Here is a 20,000-nt window from a genome sequence, read left to right as displayed (position 1 = left end):
GGAGACCGTCCTCTAAACAGCCTTTCACCTGCCAGATCTTCACTGTCCGGTCACTGGAGGACAGACAAAACAAACAAATACAAAGCATCAGAGTTACATACCAAACCGCTTTACTTTGGTATTTTATAATATTATTATAACGTCACATATTAGGCATTAAACGTCACATATTATTATTATTACTATTAATAATAATAGCAAATATAATAACAACAACATTATTATTATTATTATTATTATTAAACATTCATTCATTGTCTTTTCAGCTGAGTCCCTTTATTAATCTGGGGTCGTTACAGCGGAATGAACCGCCAATTTATCCAGCACATGTTTTACGCAGCGGATGCCGTTCCAGTTGCAACCCATCACTGGGAAACATCCATACACTCTCATTCACAGTCATACACTACGGACAATTTAGCTTACCCAATTCACCTGTACCACATGTGTTTGGAAACCCATGCAAACACGGGGAGAACATGCAAACTCCACCCAGAAACAGCAACTGACCCAGCCGAGGCTTGAGCCAGTGAGCTTCTTGCTGTGAGGCAAACATGCTACCCACTGTGCCACCGTGCAGCCATTATTAATTATTATAATTATTTTTTTTTGTTATATTATTATTATTATTATTATTATTATTATTATTATTATAAATATTTATTTATTTATTTAGTATTACTATTATTTATTTTCATTATTTATTATTATTTAAAATTTTCATTACTATTGCTATTATTAATTTTATTATTATTATTATTATTATTATTATCATTATTTATTTATTTAGTATTAATTAATTATTATGTAATATTATTATTTTGTATTATTTTGTATTTTTTTACCATTACTATTATTATTATTAATTATTATATTATTATTATCATTATTTATTTATTATTATTTTTATTATTTAATATAATTAATTATTATTAATAATATTATTATTATTATTATCATTATTATTATTATTATTGTTGTTGTTGTTGTTGCCATTATCATCATTATTTATTTAATAATAATAATAATAATTATTATTATTATATTGTAATTATTATTTTTACCAATTGAAATAATAATAAAATGATAAAAATTATGAACAAGAACAATAAAATAAACATTAAATATGAAAATAAAAACAAAGATAATAATAAAGTCATTAATAATAATAATAATAATAATAATAAAAACAATATAAATAATAATGATAATGGCAACAACACAAATAATAATAATAATAATATAATAATAATAATAATAATAAATTAATAATAATAACAATTACAACAACAAAAAATAATAACATTATTATTATTATTATTAATAATAATAATAATAATAATTGAAATTTAAAACTGCCTTTATTTTAGCTGATATAAAACAAATACAACTTTCACCAGAAAAAAATATAGGAAATACTGTGAAAAATTCTTTGCACTATTAAAAATAATTTGGGAAATATTTGAAGAAAAAAAACGACAGGAGGGTGAATAATTTTGACCTTAACTGTATATATACACAATTGATGACAGAATTAATAGCCCCCTTTGATTTTTTTTTTCTTTTTTTTATTATTTCCCAAATGATGTTGAACAGATTCAGGAAATGTTCACAGCATGTCTGATAATATTTTTTCTTCTGGAGAAAGTCTTATTTGTTTTATTTCTGCTAGAATAAAAGCAGTTTTAAATTTTTTAAAAGCCATTTTAAGGTCAATATTATTAGCCCCTTTAAGCTATATATTTTTGGATAGTCTACAGAACAAACCATCATTATACAATGACTTGCCTAATTACCCTAACCTGCCTAGTTAACCTAATTAACCTAGTGAAGCCTTTAAATGTCACTTTAAGCTGTATAGAAGTGTCTTGAAGAATATCTAGTCTAATATTATTTACTGTCATCATGAAAAAGAGAAAATAAATCAGTTATTAGAGATGAGTTATTAAAACTATTATGATTAGAAATGTGCTGGAGAAATCTGCTCTCCATTAAACAGAAAATGAGGAAAAAATAATTCAGGGGGCTAATAATTCTGACTTCAACTGTGTGTATATATATAGTGTTGATAAGCAGTTGCAAAGGTGAACTGTGTGGTGTTGCTATGCAGTTTTATGTAGCTTTGAAACTCTCGAGTAGTTAACAAGGCATTGATATTTGGTTGGAATGGTGTTGCCAGGGTGTTGCTAAGGTGCTCTGGTACATTCAGCATGCTTTTGTACATATTATCCTGGGTAGTTAGTTAACAAGACTTTGCTGTGTATTAGCACATTTGTTCCGAGTAGTTGCCAAGGTGTTGCTAGGGTGTTCTGGTGGATGTAGATCATTGTTGTACCTGGGTAGTTAACCATTTATTGATAATTTGTTGCCAGGGGTTCCCACGGTGTTGCTAAGATAGTAACTTGCCCGAGTAGTTAATAGCAAATTGATTTTAGCACAGGGTAGCTAAAGTTTAAGGCATTTTGTTAGCATATTGTGGTATTGACTGCCTAAATACTTGCTTGGGGGTTATTAAAGTGTTGCTATGTAGTTGCAAAGGTGATCTAAGTAGTTGGCAGGGTGTTGCTACACAGTGGCTAGGGTGTAATGGTGGTCTAAACACACTGTGCAGGATGAGTTATGTACTTTAAATACTTCCTTCAGCATCTGAAGCTGTAGGCTAACAGTACTTGTACAGCACGCTGTGTGTGTGTTGATGTGTAAATGGCCGTCACTCACTCTGAGGCAGTAAAGAGCTGACTGCTGTTGGTGCAGACGTCATTGACGGAGCTTTCGTGACCTCTTACTTCTCCCAGAGCTCTGAGCGTGTGCGTGTGCCAGAATTTGAGCAGTCCGCCTTTGCAGCCGGTCACCACCGCACTGGAGCCAGGAACCACGGCCAGAGAGCTCAGCGGGTCACAGTGAGCCCTCTCCACCTGCTGCGAGATCAACAAACAGCCACACAAATCAGCTCGTGAGGGATTTACTACGGTCAGTGGATGCATCGGACAAACTAAAGTCAACTTCGGTCAAAATCTCAGCAAGCTGACTCGTACTGTCATTCAGTAACGCCTTAAGGAAACGCTGCTATGCTAATATGCTAATACTTAGCACTGTCCTACATTTTACATACAGTTTTGTTCATTAAAAGTTGGCTTTCCCTGCTGAAAAATCCAGCCTAGGCTGGTTGGCTGGTTTTAGCTGGTCGACCAGGCTGGTTTTAGAGGGGTTTTGGCCACTTCCAGGCTGGTTTCCAGCCATTTCCAGCCTGGTCTTAGCTTGTCAGGCTGGGAGATGACCAGCTAAAACCAGCTTGACCAGCCTAGCCAAGCTGGGAGTCCAGCCAAAACCAGCTATATCCAGCTTAAACCAGGCTGGTCAAGCTGGATTTGGCTGGTCATTTTCCAGCCTGACCAGCTAAGACCAGGCTGGAAATAGCTGGAAACCAGCCTGGAAGTGGCCAAAACCCCTCTAAAACCAGCCTGGTCGACCAGCTAAAACCAGCCAAGGTTGGTTTAAGCTGGATTTTTCAGCAGGGTTAGCATATATGTAGCTAAGCTAACAGCATGACACATTAGACACACTAAGAATTGAGCCTAAAACTGTAGCATGTTATGCTAGGCGACCATTACTAATTTCTATATGGGCTACCCTACGCCACACAATACAGTGATTTATCTTTGGGAATGACGCCTAGAACTGCTGCTTAGGTAGGCAGCTCGCTAGGCTTTGGAACATTGCTGTCCATCCTCGCAGCGGTACGTACCTCTTGCATCTGTTTGCTGGCTAGGTCCCATTTTTTAATGCAGGAGTCTCTGGCAGCAGTGAACAGAGAGTCGCCCTGCGTGGCCACAGCCTCCAGCCCGTCCTGATGAGCTGGGTCAAAATGATGAGCGGCGCTGATGCTGCCTTGAGCTCCTTCCAGCACGTCAAACATCTGCAACACAAGAACATCAAGGCCTCAGGAATACAGCACAGGCCCTAAAAGCACAGCCAGTGTTGTATCTTGAGTTAATAAAGGTAACTCAGAGCCAAACGTTCATGCTGGTCATTTATTGGGACACCACCAAGACAATACACATCCAACTGGTAACACACCTGCTGGTCTTCTTCTTAGCCCCTTATATACTGCACACACCATCAAGTGACACATCGCCCCCTACTGGACAACATTATTATGCTATATTACAGCCAGCAAGCATGCGCACAAGCATTTGCATGAGCAGTTAACAAGGTCATGAAAAATGGTTGTCAAGTTGTTCCGGTACTGGAGACGCAGCACAATGTTGTATTTATTTGCCTGGGTGCTGTAGTTAGTTGTGTAGTTTATTTGCTGAAAGGTTGTAATCGAGTATCCTAGTGTTTTAGACACATTTAAAGGGTCACGAAACACCAAAACACATTTTTTGAGCTATTGACAGTCGTATATGTGTCCCACGCTGCTAAAAACACTATTAGGACACCTATATTTCACTAAAAAGTGTAAATTGGTTGTTTTTGCGTTATTTCAAGCAAATTCGTACTTCCTGTTTGAAACGAATTTTTGAAGCTGCGTCACGGTCATGACATAATAGTGTGTATTCCAGCGTGCAGACTGGGCGTCTGAGCCAGAGTGTGTCTTATTACGTCTTACAGTGTGATGCATTAATGCATGAGTAAGCCTTGGTTCAAACCAATCAGCGCGCTCTATTGTGCAACTTCATTAATATTCATTAGTGTCACCGTCTTTACACCACAGAGACGCCACGTTGTGTTGGCAAAACAAGCGTGAAGTGTTGCTTTTAAATTTTGCTGCAGTTAAGTTTCGTTTTCATTTTCTCTCTGTGAGAGCTCAGACTCACGTGTGGATTAACAGTGTACGCGACGCGCGACAACAATAACTTACGTGTCTAAGGGGGATTATTGTTTACCTGAGAGCTGTTCTCATCTGCAAACGCTGAGATCCGGATTCCGGATGTAGTCTTCTCTTCAGACGCGGCTCTAGTTGCTGGTGATTGTCCTGTCTCTACAGATTTGGTAAGTGAGCGACCAGTGCTCTTTGTTTATTCAGTTTGTTCGTATCGAATTAAGTTAACTATTGCACTGAGGGCAAACATGTTAGCACCGCATTTTGTGACCGGAATAACACACGCGGCTTTCTGACGTTACCTGCCGTGTGCGTCTAAGTTTCCGGGAAATGCGGAGTTTTTTTTCTGTCATTCGCCGTGCGGTATCAAACATTGCATGAAAAATACAGGCTTAGAGCACATCCTCGAATCAAATATCGCGTTTGTCGCGAGGGACATGAATGAATTCCCTGAATGAAAGAGCCAAACTGCAGTTAAAGTCCACCAGTTAATAATTTGGCAAATAATTCCACTACAGATGTCCATGTAGGTTAAACACCATCTCTTTCTCCTGTGTGTGTATTTTGACTAAAACTCGCGCGTGCCCAAATAGACACTCCCACACCCTCCCACTTTAGTTCCTCCGACACTCCCCCCTAAACAGAGCTGGACACCCCCACTTTTCTGACTTTTTCCAAAGTGGAGGTGTGAAAACACCCTGCTGAAACGAGGGGGTTTCATGGCCCTTTAAAAAGTATACGTTTGTTTTGGATGGCTGTCAAGATGTTATCTAGTTTGTAAAACTAAATCTGTCGGTGTTGTTTTCATTGTCTCGTATCCAGACCTTTACGTTTTCGCGGCTGTAGCTCTCTGTCGTTGGAACTGAGTGATTGACAGCAATCCATTCGCGTTCTGTTCTAGCGCAGTGGGCCAATGAGAAGAGCTTGAAGGCGGGGCAAGCATTCACTGCAGCAAGTTGACATGTCGACTGTTTTAAACCATTCCTGTGCGCTGCGTTTGGCGTTTTTAGGTGCAAAGATGCTTAATGCATGAATGCCTCCTAATTCCGCGCACGTGTTGAACATTTTGCTGTGAAAACTGGTCGCACAACATCAATTTTATGCACTCCCACATATATTTTGATGTTGCATAGATCAATTTTCAGGCGCATATGCGACCAAAACAATCGCAATTTCGAGCCCTGGCTCATATCCACAGCTATAAATGTACCGAAACCAAAATGTTCCCAAATGCCAAACCCGCTGTTGGTTATAGGAGGATTACATTAACATTACTAGCCATTTTGTATGAAATGGTCTCGAATCATGAATGAATGGTCTCGTACTGAACGGTTTAATACGAATATATATATATATATATATACACACAGTTGAAAGCAGAGGTTTCTGCTTGGTGGTGTCTATGTGCGTTTGTAGCTGTTTTATGCAGGATTTTATCTAGCAGGATTATTGATGTATAGACACACTAGTTAGCGAAGTGCGCCAATTTGTATTTCTATTTTTATTTAGTGTAAGTTTAGGAGGCTTTTTCATACTGTTATTTTCTTATTTAGTGGATTGGGGAGGAGATTAAGGGAATATTTTTATTATATTTATTTCTTTGATTTGCTAGCGCAACTTTTAGTTTCCTGTCCCGTTTGTCTTGGTTCTTTTCAACTTTATATTATTGTTTGTAAATATTGTAAATTACCCTGGGCGCAATAAATCTGTTGCGGTGCTAATTCGTTGTTTTGGGGTTCCTCTTGCCATCTTCATCATCAGTTTATACTTTGGTCATCTTTATGCTACTCCTTTTAATTCCCTAGACATAATGCCATCAAGGATCGTAACAATGCCTTCTTCAGCGTTCTTGTGTTCTTGTGTCCTTGTGTCCTTGTGTTCTTGTGTCCTCGTGTAATATCATCATCAACCACTAAGGCTCACTTCCAAAAATCAAGACTGCAAGAACGGAGGACGCGTGAAAGTTCCCGCATGTGTTTTTGATATGGAGGAAACGTCGATGCAGAGCTGAGAGCAAAACTTGATGTAATTAATTACTTTTTTTCTGTTTTTTCGAATTATAGAAGTATCGGATCGGGTTTCGGTATCGGCTAAGGGTGTCACGATTTCGATTTTAAATCGAAATCGATCGAAATGTATGTTTAATTTCGATAATCGAATCAAAAAATAGAATCGTCGATGCTGCCACGCCCCCAATGTCACGTCAGCTTGGCTTGCCAAGTGGGAAAAACAGGCTTGCTGAAGTGCTTGTTAAACTGCAGACGCAGGAGACCCGTCGACAGGGATTAAACTTTCAGGGCTCGACAATAAGGACTGCCCGATGGCCCTGGGCCAGCGTGCGAGATGCTCGGGTCAGTGTACAGTGCTGCCTTGTTGCCTGACAGATCGAGCCAGAGCTGCGTGCTGCGACTGTCTGTCAATTGTGTGCAAATACAATCTTACGGTGCTTTCACACATAGACGTTTATTTCAGAATCTGTCTCGTTTCCCCTGTTAGCGCGGTTTGTTTGGCTGTTTGGTTTTGTTCCAGCAGTTGCGCTCGCATCCGCGCCAAATCAATCAGTCCGAGATCGCCTGAATGAGACGGTCTCTGCCCTATTGAGCGAATCGATTGTAGTGACAAAACAAAACAATTCAACGAACTAACGACGCAGGCTATATCACAGTGTATTATGATCGTGTAATCGGCTATATGAAGAGAGAATGATGAGAAGGGCGAGATGTCATTCTTAACGGTATATGCGAAAGCGAAAGCATTCTGAAATATTACCGAGAGCTGTTTATCCAGCCTGACCTTGGTTTATCCGTTAGGAAAATTGACTGAAGTTACTATCTGATCATTTGTTCATGTTTTAATCTTATAATATGTTGTGTTAGGCCAGTTGTTTTGTTCTTTCTTTCGAGCTGTCAGTGCGGAAATGATCAACATTGATCTGCTTCGCGATCTGATGCAGTCTCGGTTCATCTGCTACGTCTCTCTATAATTCAAGCCTAAAATGTAGAATTCTAGCCAACGTTTCTTTAATAGATTGATTAGTTCAATAGATCGATTTTGGTAATTATGTCTGTAATTACCTTTATTCAATTACTGTATGATTTGTTTATGGGTAAAACAAAGACCATGCAGGTCAGGTAGTTTAAACGGTAGGCTACAAATAATTAATTCGTTATTAATTAATTAATTATTTATAATCGAAAATCGAATCGTGATTTAAGAATCGAAAATGTAATCGAATCGAGGATTTGGAGGATCGTGACACCCTTAGTATCGGCTAATACTCAAAATCAAATGACTCAGACTCAATGGCAAAAAAACCTGATCGGGACATAACTAGTGTTATGTGGTTGTCAAAGTGTTCTGAAATGTTCCCATTTTGAGAAGATAGCAACGAATTGATAATTGGTTGCCATTGTGTTGCTAGGCGGTCATTGTTTATTTTTTGTCAGGGTATATTATCTTTAGGGTTGATAATAGTGGCTGCCCAAGTGTTGCGATGCCGTTACTTGCGTGTTCCGGTGCTGTAAGCACATTGAGATCGTATGTATTTGGCTTGGTGTTGATCAACGTGTTGCTAAGTGGTATATCAAACCTAAAAGCAAGTCTAGCAGAGCCCACAAGCATGTTCCTTGATCGCTTCTGCATCTACTGTTTGTGTTCAAGCAGCCATACAAACGCTGTGTAATTGCACATGAGCTGTAACCGAAAGGTGTAAATTACCATATGGAAATATGTGAGCAAACCCCGAGGCTCCTATGTTAGAGCGTGTAAGGATGACTAAACATACCTTCACGGTGTGATCCTTTGAGCCTGTTATGACCACATCTTGACCCTTGCCCATCTGGTCTACTGTCAGACACATTACCGGGCCCAGATGGCCGGTCAGTTTCCCGGTGGACACAAACCTGTAGAGGACATAATGAAAACAATGTGAACATGGAGAATTAAGACTGCTAAGAGAGAACTTGTAGCCATAGTTAACTGGGTAACCCTTGTTGTGGCTTAGTCAAGGAGTATGTCGGTTTCAATATTAGAGTTGAAGGGTTTTCAGATTAGTTTTTGTCTAGAAGGAGTTTGAAGAAAATCTAGCGGAGTAACAGTAAATCCAGAGTTTAGCTATAGCTACACAACCCTGAAGGTATTTTTTAATGGTTGCAATACAGAGTTGCCAAGTCATGTGTATTAGCTTTAAAACACACAACTGATTGTCTTCACACACTCTCACACCACAGGCCTGATCATATACCAGTGCAATGAGGCGCATGTGTTTCAGGAAAGGAAGTGTTTTTAGATATAACTCACCGTTTTTTGACTGCTTTTGTTCATTGATTAATTTGGAAATTACTTTTGAATCAAATCTTAATACCGCTTAACAAACAGAATTATCAATGCCTTCAATGGAGTACGTCCACCACCGTTTCCCAAATCCAAGGTCAAAAGGAAGAAGCTTGTTCAGCAGATGGTCTTCAACCATTTTCTCGCAAGTGATGGGTTCAGTTTTTCCACGTAACAAAAGACGTTTGGCCAGAGGAGAAATGGTCGTGCCCAGCTGAGTCTGGTTTCTCTCAAGGTTTTTTCCTTCACTTTGGTCAATTGGTGAAGTTTGTTCCTCCACTGTCGCCACTGGCTTGCTTGGTATTCCTTTCCTTTTCATAGATTTGCTCTTCAGTATTTGGACTTTCAGCAGTGAACTCAATATTGTCAAAGTGCCCGTGCCAACCAATGAAATCAAAGAAGGCGGAGCTTTACCTTTCAGGGAAGCCAATTTAACTCAAGTGAGAAGCATCATATTTTAACATTAAAATGGTGAGGTAAAATGATTGACTGATCCCCCACCCACTCCCTCCCCTAAACCCAACCAATAGTGTTTTCAAAAGCACCAACTGACCAATTCACCTGGTAAAAGGAACAGCGTCATACCGTCCCGTAGCGTTCATTTTAAAGACTAAATCCAGCCATACATTCTTCTGGCTACAAAATTCGCGATCTTCAGAAATGTATCTAGGACCATGGCTGCGTCCGAAACCGCCTACTACTCATTAGGTACTGCATTTGAATTTAAACGTACTACTCCTACTCGGCCATTAGAAAAGTACGTTCTAAACAGTATGAATGTGAAAAGTATGAATGGAATTCGGACGTACTACATCCGCCATTTTATCATGGTCACGTGACCTACCTGTTTCAGTTGAGTCACCTCACTTCCATTCATGAATTCTCTCACGGGGCATTATGGGATAGCGCAGCATGCATGAGCACTTCAGAATCTCGCCTGAAGTAGTAAGTCATCCGGGTACATCTCGCATACTCATTTTCGAATTCTATGAATTCGGACATACTACTCAGCTCGCATACTGATTTTAGCATACTATATAGTATGGAAGTATGCGGTTTCGGACGCAGCCCATGTTTCCTGAATGACGCTGAGTTGACAGTTAGCCACCAGCACTTACAACCAAGCTTGGTACATAGTTTAATATTTCAGTCGATAATGATGGTCAATTGTAAAGACACAACAACTTTTATTGAGTTTTTGAGTTTGTTTACCCCTAAACATACACACAAACACACACACTATTGACGATTCTCATTCAAAGCTGAACTAAAAAAGATGGCACTGATATTTAGCACCGAGAAGAAAATGAAGCAATACCTCCTCAAGTCCCACATCCTGACTGTGTTGCCTGACGCAGCGTAAAGGAATGTTCCAGAAGGATTGAGGGCGATCTGATTGATCTGGTTTTCTCCTGGTGGGATGGCTACAGCACTGCCCCCGCATGCGTCACCTTGAGACACCTGTCCAGAAGAACTAAAGGAGAGGCAGAGAGCTAAAAATGAGCAGCCGAAGGTCAAACGTCTGCAACCTCTCCAGGGAACACTGGCTCTTAATACATTTATTTATTATTTATTATACCTATTTGTATGCACATTTTAGAATATCACATTAAAGAAGCTTGATTTAAATGAGGCTCATATATTTGAATAAAAAATGAGACCCTATAAGAAAAACAATGTGCATAAATTATGATGGAAACACATTTACAGATCAAATTCCAGCTTGCGCATCAAAAAAAAGTCATGTGATTTAGTTTAATAGATTAAGGAATGACAGAAATGTCCAATAGGATGACAATAATGTACAAACCAGCGGACTAATCACATATTAAAGCATCTGAAATGTTGCTTTGGTCGTTCTAAAATCCCTCAGCCAAAGTCTGTCATCAAAGTGGTTTAGTGTATGCCTTATTCACACATGCTTTATGCTGATTTTCCAGTTTAATTAGCATCTTTGGATAAAAACATAGCTAATAAGACACTAGCGGATTGACTCACGTGAGGGTGCGGATGCATTTGGCGGAGTCACGGATGTCCCACACTTTGACGTAAGCGGTGGAGACAGTGAAGACTAGGCTGGAGCAGTAACGGACAGACACCACACTGCTGGGGTGATCTCCAAGAGACATGATCTCCTGACCAGTAACCAGGTTCCACACCTTACATGTGCGGTCTGAGAGGAAAGAGAACACAAGCTGGGTGAGTCTGGATATAATTCAATGCTTATTTACTATTGCTGCAGGGCAAACATGTGAAACTTCACTCCAGGATAGCCACTGTCTTTTGCTGCGTTCACACCGAACACGGAAGAAGCGGCTAGCCCAAGTGATTTACAGGTTAAGTCAATGCAAAGGCGCGAGTAGATATCCTGCAGCACGATTTGCATGAAGTAGGCGCAAATGAGCAAGCTCCTGATTGGTTAACGTGAAGCGAATGTCCTAAATATCGGATTTTCTAAAGTTAATTGCGCAAAACACTCAACTCGATTGAAGCGCCTAATGCACGTTTCGGGCGAATTGCTCAATTTCGAAAATCTGAACTTTAGCGGACATTTCGCCACATTAACCAATCAGGAGTTTGCTCGTGTAGGGGCGTGATTATGACGTAGCGCCTGTAAATGGTGTCCCAGGGGGAAATCATTCAGCCGACACTGACAACAGTTTATCAAACTGGGCTCGGCTCAGTCAGAGGCACCGCTGAAAGCCTCCGTCATCCAGGTATAGCTTCTAGAGGAGTTTAGTAACTCGCAGACTGGATGCACCACTGAAAGAATCTAGTCGACTCAGACACGGCGCCGAACGAATCTACGCTGTTTTTCAGCCTTTATAAAGCACATAAACACAGCTACTCTCTCAATAAAATCCATGTTAGCCAATTAGCAATGAAGCTATAGTCACCGGGCAGACAGAAGCTCTGCTCATGAATCAAATCCACATCTGTTGTTCAGTGAATTTGACATGCGATTGAAGCGAGTAAACTCAAAATGTTCACGCATCTATTTACGCGCATTTATTCGCATTTGGTGTGAACACAGGAGTAGAGTTTAGCTCCAATGCGAATCAAACACACATGAATCAGATAATCATGAGAAAAGCATAGGAAAAATGTGGGTAAGGCTAATGCTAATGAATAGCGGCTCTCACAAATTTCAAACACAACATTAAAAGTTGGCATATATGCAGCTAAGCTGACAGCATGAAACATTAGACACGCAAGAGACTAAGAACTGAGCCCAAATGTGTAGCATGCTACACAGTAAAACACAGTAAGTTAAGGTAACTCAAACCATTTGAGGAAACCGATTGCTAAAAACCATTTAAGTTCAAAAACTAATCCTAAAAAGTACGGTGAACTTGATCAATTTGAGTAAATGAGGCAATTTGAGCACAGTAAAACCCAATAAATGAAGAGAAGTCAAACCAACTGAGCACAGTAAAACCCAAGATGTTAAGGCAACTCCATTTGAGTTAAAAACCAATGAGTAAGTTGAAGTAATGAGGTATTAAATTAACTCATCACCTTCAACACTGAGTTCAAAACTCATTTCACATGAGTAGAATAAACTTCCAGTCAATGTTGAGTTAACCACACTCATTTCCTTTGATTAAGTTGACTGTTGGGTTTTACAGTGCACTTTTACATGTAGCGAAATCGGACCCCTCCTGTTTGCCCTTTTGTAATTTCACCGTACTAGAGACCCGTTTATGATGCTAAATCTCCACATAAATACTCCTAAAGTTGATTCTCTGACCCTTTGAGCCGGTGAAGAGCAGATCATCGGTTGAGTCCAAGCACAGCAGGGGTTTCGTGTGACCCTCGGCCACGTGCACACACTGCAGTCTGGCGGCGCGACTGGAACGGGCTGCCAAAGCTGGGCTTGCCACACCTCTGAACCAAACACATAAAAACAACACAACATATTAAAGCGTGGAGCACTCAATCAAAGCAAAGCACTCTCGTTTGCAAACCCAAGTAAGCTCTATAATTGGACAGCACTTTTGGGCGGTGTTGGGGGAAAGTTACTACAGAAAGTAGTGCATTACAATATTGAGTTACTCCCCCAAAACAAAAACAAATTGTGTTGCTTAGTTACTTTTTTATGGAAAGTAATGTGTTATATTACTTTTGAGTTACTTTTGCGTCCTGACCTGGCTGAGGTTTGCTCTCTTTCAGAGCTTGCGAGTGTTTTTTTCACCTGTTTTATAGAGGAGCTCTGCATTTAACAGCACTTATATAACCCACATCTTCATTTTCCTTTAAAACATGTAGGATAACATTATATTTTGAGAACTTTCTTAACCCAGAGCTACACCTGCTGTATATACAGATTACTGACAGCATGTAAAGTGTTTGCTACTGTTGAATGTCTTGTGTTGTTGAGTAAATTCGCCGTCCATTGAGGAGATGAAGACTGCAGTAAAGCCTAATAGGACTAACATGAAATCATTTATTAAGGCAAAAACTGATTTCAAACCTTTAAAATGTCTAATAACCAAATGAAGAGTAAGACGATAAAAAACACCCCCAAATCAAAGTAAATCTTTGAGCTTTATACATTGAATAAATGTCTTCACGTGGCCTTAACAAATGTCAATCCTTTCCCAAAACTCCCGATATATTTTTTAAAAAAGTGGCTCAAATAATATGACTCATTTTTAAAAGTAATGCATTATATTCCTTGTTACTTTGCAAATGTATTATTATTAATATTTAAAACTATTAATATCTAAAATTAAAACGATTACTATTATTACGTAATACGAGAAATTATAAAATAATAATCATCAGGTAGCTCTCTGCAACTCTCACATGGTCGCCCGCTGAAGCTAAGCAGGGCTGCGCCCGGTCAGTACCTGGATGGGAGAGCATATGGGAAAGCTAGGTTGCTGCCGGAAGTGGTGTTAGTGAGGCCAGCAGGGGGCGCCCAACCTGCCGTCTGTGTGAGTCTTAATGCCCCAGTATCGTGAAGTGGACTCTATAGACTGATTTCACGCGGCCACCATTTTCAAAAGCGAAATCGAGGCTGCGGTGGGAAGAAACCCGGAAGTATCATTGGGAGTTACATAGGAATGTTGTGTAACTGGCTATATAGCTTATCAGCGACGATAAAGTGACACAAATTTATCATTTCTCCACCTTCCGGGTGACCCGAAGGTCCGTTCTGAATGAATGGTGAATGTAAAAAGGGACATCAGAGCTCATTTTCAGCTAAGTTAAGGGAAATGGCTCTAGTTAGCTAACGTTCTCTTTCCCAAACACACGTTTTAGATGCCATTTATCAAACTTGAGTTGATAAACTGATTCTTTCACTATATTAGACTCGTCACGATACTGAATTAAAAGAAAAACCGGCAATTTCGCGCTAACATTTAAGGCACTGTTGATGGCGTTCTTGAAACAGTGCTGATAAGGGCATGATTAGTCATTGCCCCAGTACAGGGTTGCAGCTGGAAGGGCATCCGCTGCGTAAAACATATGCTGGATAAGTTGGCGGTTCATTCCGCTGTGGCGGCCCCAGATTAATAAAGGGACTAACCCGATTAGTTATTAGTCATTTATATAATTATCATCAGATTTTATTGATCATTAGTTAATGATTTAATTATTATTGATTATTGTTTGTCGTTTGATTACATTTTTATAGTTTATTATTACTATTTTCCTATAATTATTGCTTCGTTTATTATGCTATGATCTTATAACTATGTGGATTCAAGTGACACTTGTTTAGTAAGTTTAGTAAGAGATAAGAGAATGTCTCCATTTCAAGGTCTGTGTTGTCTCTGGTCGATGTTGTGAAGCAGTAATCTTCCATCGCTGTTGCTTGTGGTATAATAACACTTGTTGGATTTGCCCTGGCAGTGAAACATCCTTCTTTATCATCGTGACTTCATCTCTTCTGCTTCTCTTCTCAGTCAACTCCTAGACTGATTGTTCTTCAGTTGAATACCGGCTAACAGGTTTGGGTATTGGCTGGCTCTGCTGTCTTGCTGTCTGGATACCCGGACAAACAGACATCTTCTGAGAGGATCTGGCATCCTGAACTGCATTTTAAGATATCGACTTATGTCCAAATGTTTGTGATGTGTTGTTTGTGTGTGGGTGGAGATGCTGATTGATGGATTGCAGATCAAAAATATTAAATAGAAGTGTAATTATGTACTTTTGAATGTGCGAAGGCGTTAATACCAGGTATGAGCGCAATCGGAGTGGGCAGCAGCACGGCAAGAGCCGCCACTCCCACTATAATGAGAGCAAACTGAACCATGGGAAGATTAAACCACAACTGGATTCGAAACGGAGAAAGATGGAAGCTAACATTGATGAATAATAATAATACAATAAGAAGCTAGCTTTAGAGTCTCTGAACGGCCCCAGAACAGAAGAAAACTGGACATAATACTGCTGAAGTGCTGCTTTTGGGCATAATAAAGGGATTCTAGGAGGCTGCTGAAGGATTCAGATGCATTTGGGACTTGGGTTGGGTATCGAAAATCACTTTAAGTAAGGTTTCTCATGAAACTCCACCGTGCCGCCCAGATGTTATGTGTATGAGGGTGTTTCTTACGGTTTGTCCAGAGTTCTGGATCTGTCTGTGTGGTTCTGGCTCCGCTCCTGCATTCTTCTGCGGGTGAGAGGCGAGCGGTCCAGAGACTTTCTTTCAGTAGCTGTAGGAGATTTGGCACTGGAGCTGCACAGCAGACAAAAGACTTTAAAAAACTTCACCTCAGATAGCCTGGAATGTGTATTAGAATGTGTTTAACGTCAAATAAAGGAACGGCAGAGTCTGAGACGAACAAACCTCCTCCTTAAAACATTAGAGGTTTGGATGCCAGGCGAAAAATCTCAATCATTTAGCCTTGTCCTGCATATATCAGCTTGCAATCAAACATCCCCCCTTTCCCTAAACCCAACCGATAGTGTTTTCAGAAGCACACTAGAAACTAGTCTGGAAGCTTTTCCCAGGACTTCACACTGCTTTTTGTTCTGGAACTGTCTTTCGCTGGACTCAAACCACACTCTGCTATGCTGTACCAGGTGAGCTATTGAGCAAACTGACCCCTGCAGATAAGCTGCCCATTTAAAGGAAAAATGTTATTGCAATAAGGAACAGAAGTTGTCAGCAGTGCCATAATCGCTTCTTAGCATTTGTTTTAGAGGACGTAATCCAGGGCACGTGATTGTGGTTTGCAAAACAGACTAAAGTACTCTAAATCTGTCCAATGGACACTTACACAGCATTAATCTTGGTTACTGGCTCTCTGTCCCCTGAGTAGGGAGCAGGTGTCAGTTCTTTATTTCCCTCAGGACTCTCCACCACAGGCAGCAGAGGAGAAGAGAAATCCTCCGGAGGGGCATCGGGGTCTCCAGAGTGGGCATACAGCAGCTCCATCTGGGTGGTGGTTCTCCTGCGAGCCTGCATATGGTAAAACAAAGGGTTGAATTTAGTTGTAGTAATCTGTGATATGCTAATATGTCTAGAGAAGAGGATTAGGGCCATCGTTAATATAATAATATGTGAATTAAACCATCTCGATATTCGGGCCAAGTAATAATACATTTGTAATTTATATTAATAATAGATGTATACATCAACATTAGCTTAAACACATGCAGATGATATGGATCTATACATGTCAAAAATTGCATTAATCTTACTGTAAAATTCAGAATTTAAAATGTTTTTTGTCTCAAAATATAATGAGTTTAGTTTTTTCCTCAAAATTGTATGACTTTATTCTCAACATCTTATTGCTACATTTATTCTGGAATTAGCAAGTTATTATTCTCAAAATTCGCTGAGTTTTTTTTTCTCAAAACATTTTTCTCAAAACTTCATCAGTTAAAATTTTTAAAAAAATAATGACTTCATTCTAAAACATTTATGAGTTTATTCTTAACGTTTTTTTTTTTTACATTTTTCTTGATATTCTAAGTTTTTTTTTCTTAAAATAAACACATTATTTTCAAAATACAATGTTTTTTCTCAAAACGTAATAAGTTTATTCTCAACATTTTATTTTGACATTTGTTTTGAAATTTGAAGAGTTTTTCCTCAAAATAACCAAATGTTTTTTTCAAAATGTGCTGTTTTTCTCAAAACAAAAATGTTTCTTCTCAAAATTATAAGTTTATTCTCAATATTTTATTTTGACATTTTTCTTAAATTTGCAAGTTTCAAAGACATTATTCTGAAAAATAATTTTTCTAAAAACTTAACGAGTTATTCTCAACATTGTATTTCAATATTTTATCTAAATTTAACATGTTTTTTTTCTCAAAAAATTAGGACTTCATTCTCAACATTTTATTTTTGCATTTTTCTTGAAATTAACTTTTTTCTCAAAATATTTTTTTTTCAAAATGCAATGTTTTTTCTCAAAATGTTTTTTCTAAAAAATTATGAGTTTATTCTCAACAATTTATTTTGATATTTTTGTGTGAATTTAACAAGTTTTGTCTCTAAATATTAGGACTTCATTCTCAAACTTGGATGACTTCATTCTCAACATTTTATTTTGACATTTTTCTTGAAATTTAAAGGTTTTTTTCAAAACAACAACATTATTTTCAAAATGTGATGTTTTTCTCAAAAATTATGAGTTTATTTTCAAAATAGTTTTTGACATTTGTTTTTTAAATGTAAAGTTTTTTTTTCTTAAAATAATAATATTATTTTCAAAAGTTTTTTTCTCATTAAAACAAATTTTTCTCAATTTATAATGAGTTTAATCTTAATATTTTATTTTTACATTTTTCTGAAAACAATGTTTATTCTCCACATTTTATTTTGAAAATGTTCTCTAAATCTAACGTCAACATTAAACGTTGTGACTTTATTCTCAAAAATGTATGAGTTTATTCTCAATATTACATTTGAAAGTTTTCCTTGAAATTTAAAGAGTTTTTTTAAACAACATTATTATAAAACTTTGGTAATTTTTTATTATTATTATTTTCCCTACATTTTATCTAGAGTTTAATCACACATTATAATGTCCTAGTTTTATTTTTTTTTCAGGTAAATAAATAGAAGAGGTTTAATTAAAAACTTAATTTTATCATAAAACATCAATTTTACATACCGCAGATTATATAATGTTTAGTTGTATAATAGAGCAGTGTTTCTCAACCACGTCCCTGGAGGAACACCAGCACTGGTTTGGATGTCTCCTTTGGCTATCACACCCATTACAGGTCATTCAATCTCTGCTAATCAGCTAATGAACTAAATCAGGTGCATTTGGTTAAATAAACATGGCAAATTTTTAAAGCTGGTGGTCCTTCAGGAACATGGCTGAGAAGCACTGTAATAGAGAACAAACTGGAAAAATGTATGTATGTCGTGCATACATGTGTGTAATTTATATTATATTGTTATTTGTTAACTTTTTACCTTATTTCTGGCTTTGGTCTCTCCACAAAGCTTCATTAGATCTGATGCCAAACAACTGCAAGTGACAAAAACATCCTTCAGTTAGAAAAAAAAAAAAATAAATAAATAAATAAATAAATAAATACATAAACAAAAAATAAATGTTATAAAATTCAATAAAAATTAAAAAAAATATGTATGAGTAAATAAATGAATGAATAAATATGAATAAATGAATGAACAAATGAATGAATAAATATACATTACAAAACCAAATAAAAATAAAATACAAGTGAATAAATGCATCAATAAATGAATAAATTAAAAAAATTAAATATAAATAAATATTCTGAAACCAAATAAAAAAATTAATAAATTAAATTAATTAATTAAACAAACAAAAAAAATTTAATTAAAATAAATAATTAAATAAAATATATAATAAAATAAAATAAATAAATAATAAACAAATAAATAAATTAAATAAATAAACAAAAAATAATTCAATAAATAAATGAAAATAAATAAAATAATTAAAATTAAATAAATAAACAAACAAATAAAATAAATAAAGTAAAATAAATAAAATAATTAAAATAAATAAATAAACAAAATAAATAAATTAATATATATTTTTAAATAAATAAATAAACAAACTACATGATGAAAGGCAGATTATACTGTCCGCCACTAAATGACTCCCTCAGATCATCAGTGGATCAGCCTGATCATGAAAGGATTTGAAAGCTCATTTACAGGTCAGTTCATCTCTGTTTAATGACCTGACAGAAGAGATTTACCTTTTCTCTGCTCCTGGACTTTGAGCGGATTCATCACTGCTGCTTTCATCACCGTTTTCTGAACAAATAAACCCACACACAGACACAGACATAGACACACACACACACAATGAGAGAGAGAGAGAAAGCGAGTTCAGCATCAGAAAGTCCATCTCTCTCTCACTGTAAGTATGATGAAGATTATGGTGAATATGAATATAGTTTTCCTCAAGCCACATGCATCTGAACTGAACAGAACAACAGGAGCTTCAGTCTACAGCAGACAGAGGGTTTAATAAGGGGGTTTACAAGGGGGTTTATAAGGGCTCATTATGTAGAGGAAGGGAAACTAGTACATTAATGTACACTGTGCTTTTACCATGTGAAAGCTGCTCATTTAAAACTAATGCTGTTTATTTATTTATTCATTGAAAGAAGCTGTCAATGACGTGAATATGTCAAAGCCTGCATTTTCTGCTATTTGTTTACTTAGGTAGAGCTAACTTTTCTTATTGACATGCTGTTAAAACAAAAGAAAAGTGGTTAAGCTAGAACTACTAGTAGACTTAAAACCACTGGTGGCATATGCACAAATAAATAAATAAATAAATAAATAAATAAATAAAGATATATATATATATATATATATATATATATATATATATATATATATATATATATATATATA

At 37.3% G+C, this 20,000-nt stretch overlaps 2 protein-coding genes across 5 annotated transcripts in view; one reads left to right on the top strand and one right to left on the bottom strand.

The window, feature by feature from the left end:
* Positions 1–20,000, top strand: part of tmem19 (transmembrane protein 19) — a 1,055,620-nt gene that overhangs the window by 169,923 nt on the left and 865,697 nt on the right. The gene's annotated exons all lie outside the window — the stretch shown is intronic.
* Positions 1–20,000, bottom strand: part of si:cabz01066312.1 — a 109,610-nt gene that overhangs the window by 600 nt on the left and 89,010 nt on the right. For all 4 annotated transcript variants that reach the window (XM_073948065.1, XM_073948066.1, XM_073948067.1 and 1 more), the window contains 11 exons: positions 19,334–19,391; positions 18,555–18,609; positions 16,393–16,574; positions 15,726–15,848; positions 12,909–13,045; positions 11,156–11,330; positions 10,476–10,631; positions 8,610–8,727; positions 3,746–3,916; positions 2,719–2,918; positions 1–53 (listed from right to left, as the gene is read on the bottom strand). The exon at positions 1–53 is cut by the window's left edge and continues 600 nt beyond it. In XM_073948065.1, coding sequence (XP_073804166.1) covers positions 1–53; positions 2,719–2,918; positions 3,746–3,916; positions 8,610–8,727; positions 10,476–10,631; positions 11,156–11,330; positions 12,909–13,045; positions 15,726–15,848; positions 16,393–16,574; positions 18,555–18,609; positions 19,334–19,391 — 1,428 coding nt within the window. The remainder of the gene's footprint in view (positions 54–2,718; positions 2,919–3,745; positions 3,917–8,609; positions 8,728–10,475; positions 10,632–11,155; positions 11,331–12,908; positions 13,046–15,725; positions 15,849–16,392; positions 16,575–18,554; positions 18,610–19,333; positions 19,392–20,000) is intronic.

Source organism: Danio rerio, chromosome 4 (genome assembly GCF_049306965.1).
Source record: "Danio rerio strain Tuebingen ecotype United States chromosome 4, GRCz12tu, whole genome shotgun sequence".
Classification (NCBI taxonomy): domain Eukaryota; kingdom Metazoa; phylum Chordata; class Actinopteri; order Cypriniformes; family Danionidae; genus Danio; species Danio rerio.
The sequence above is the reverse complement of the archived record's forward strand: the minus strand, read 5'-3'. Positions and strand labels throughout refer to the sequence as shown.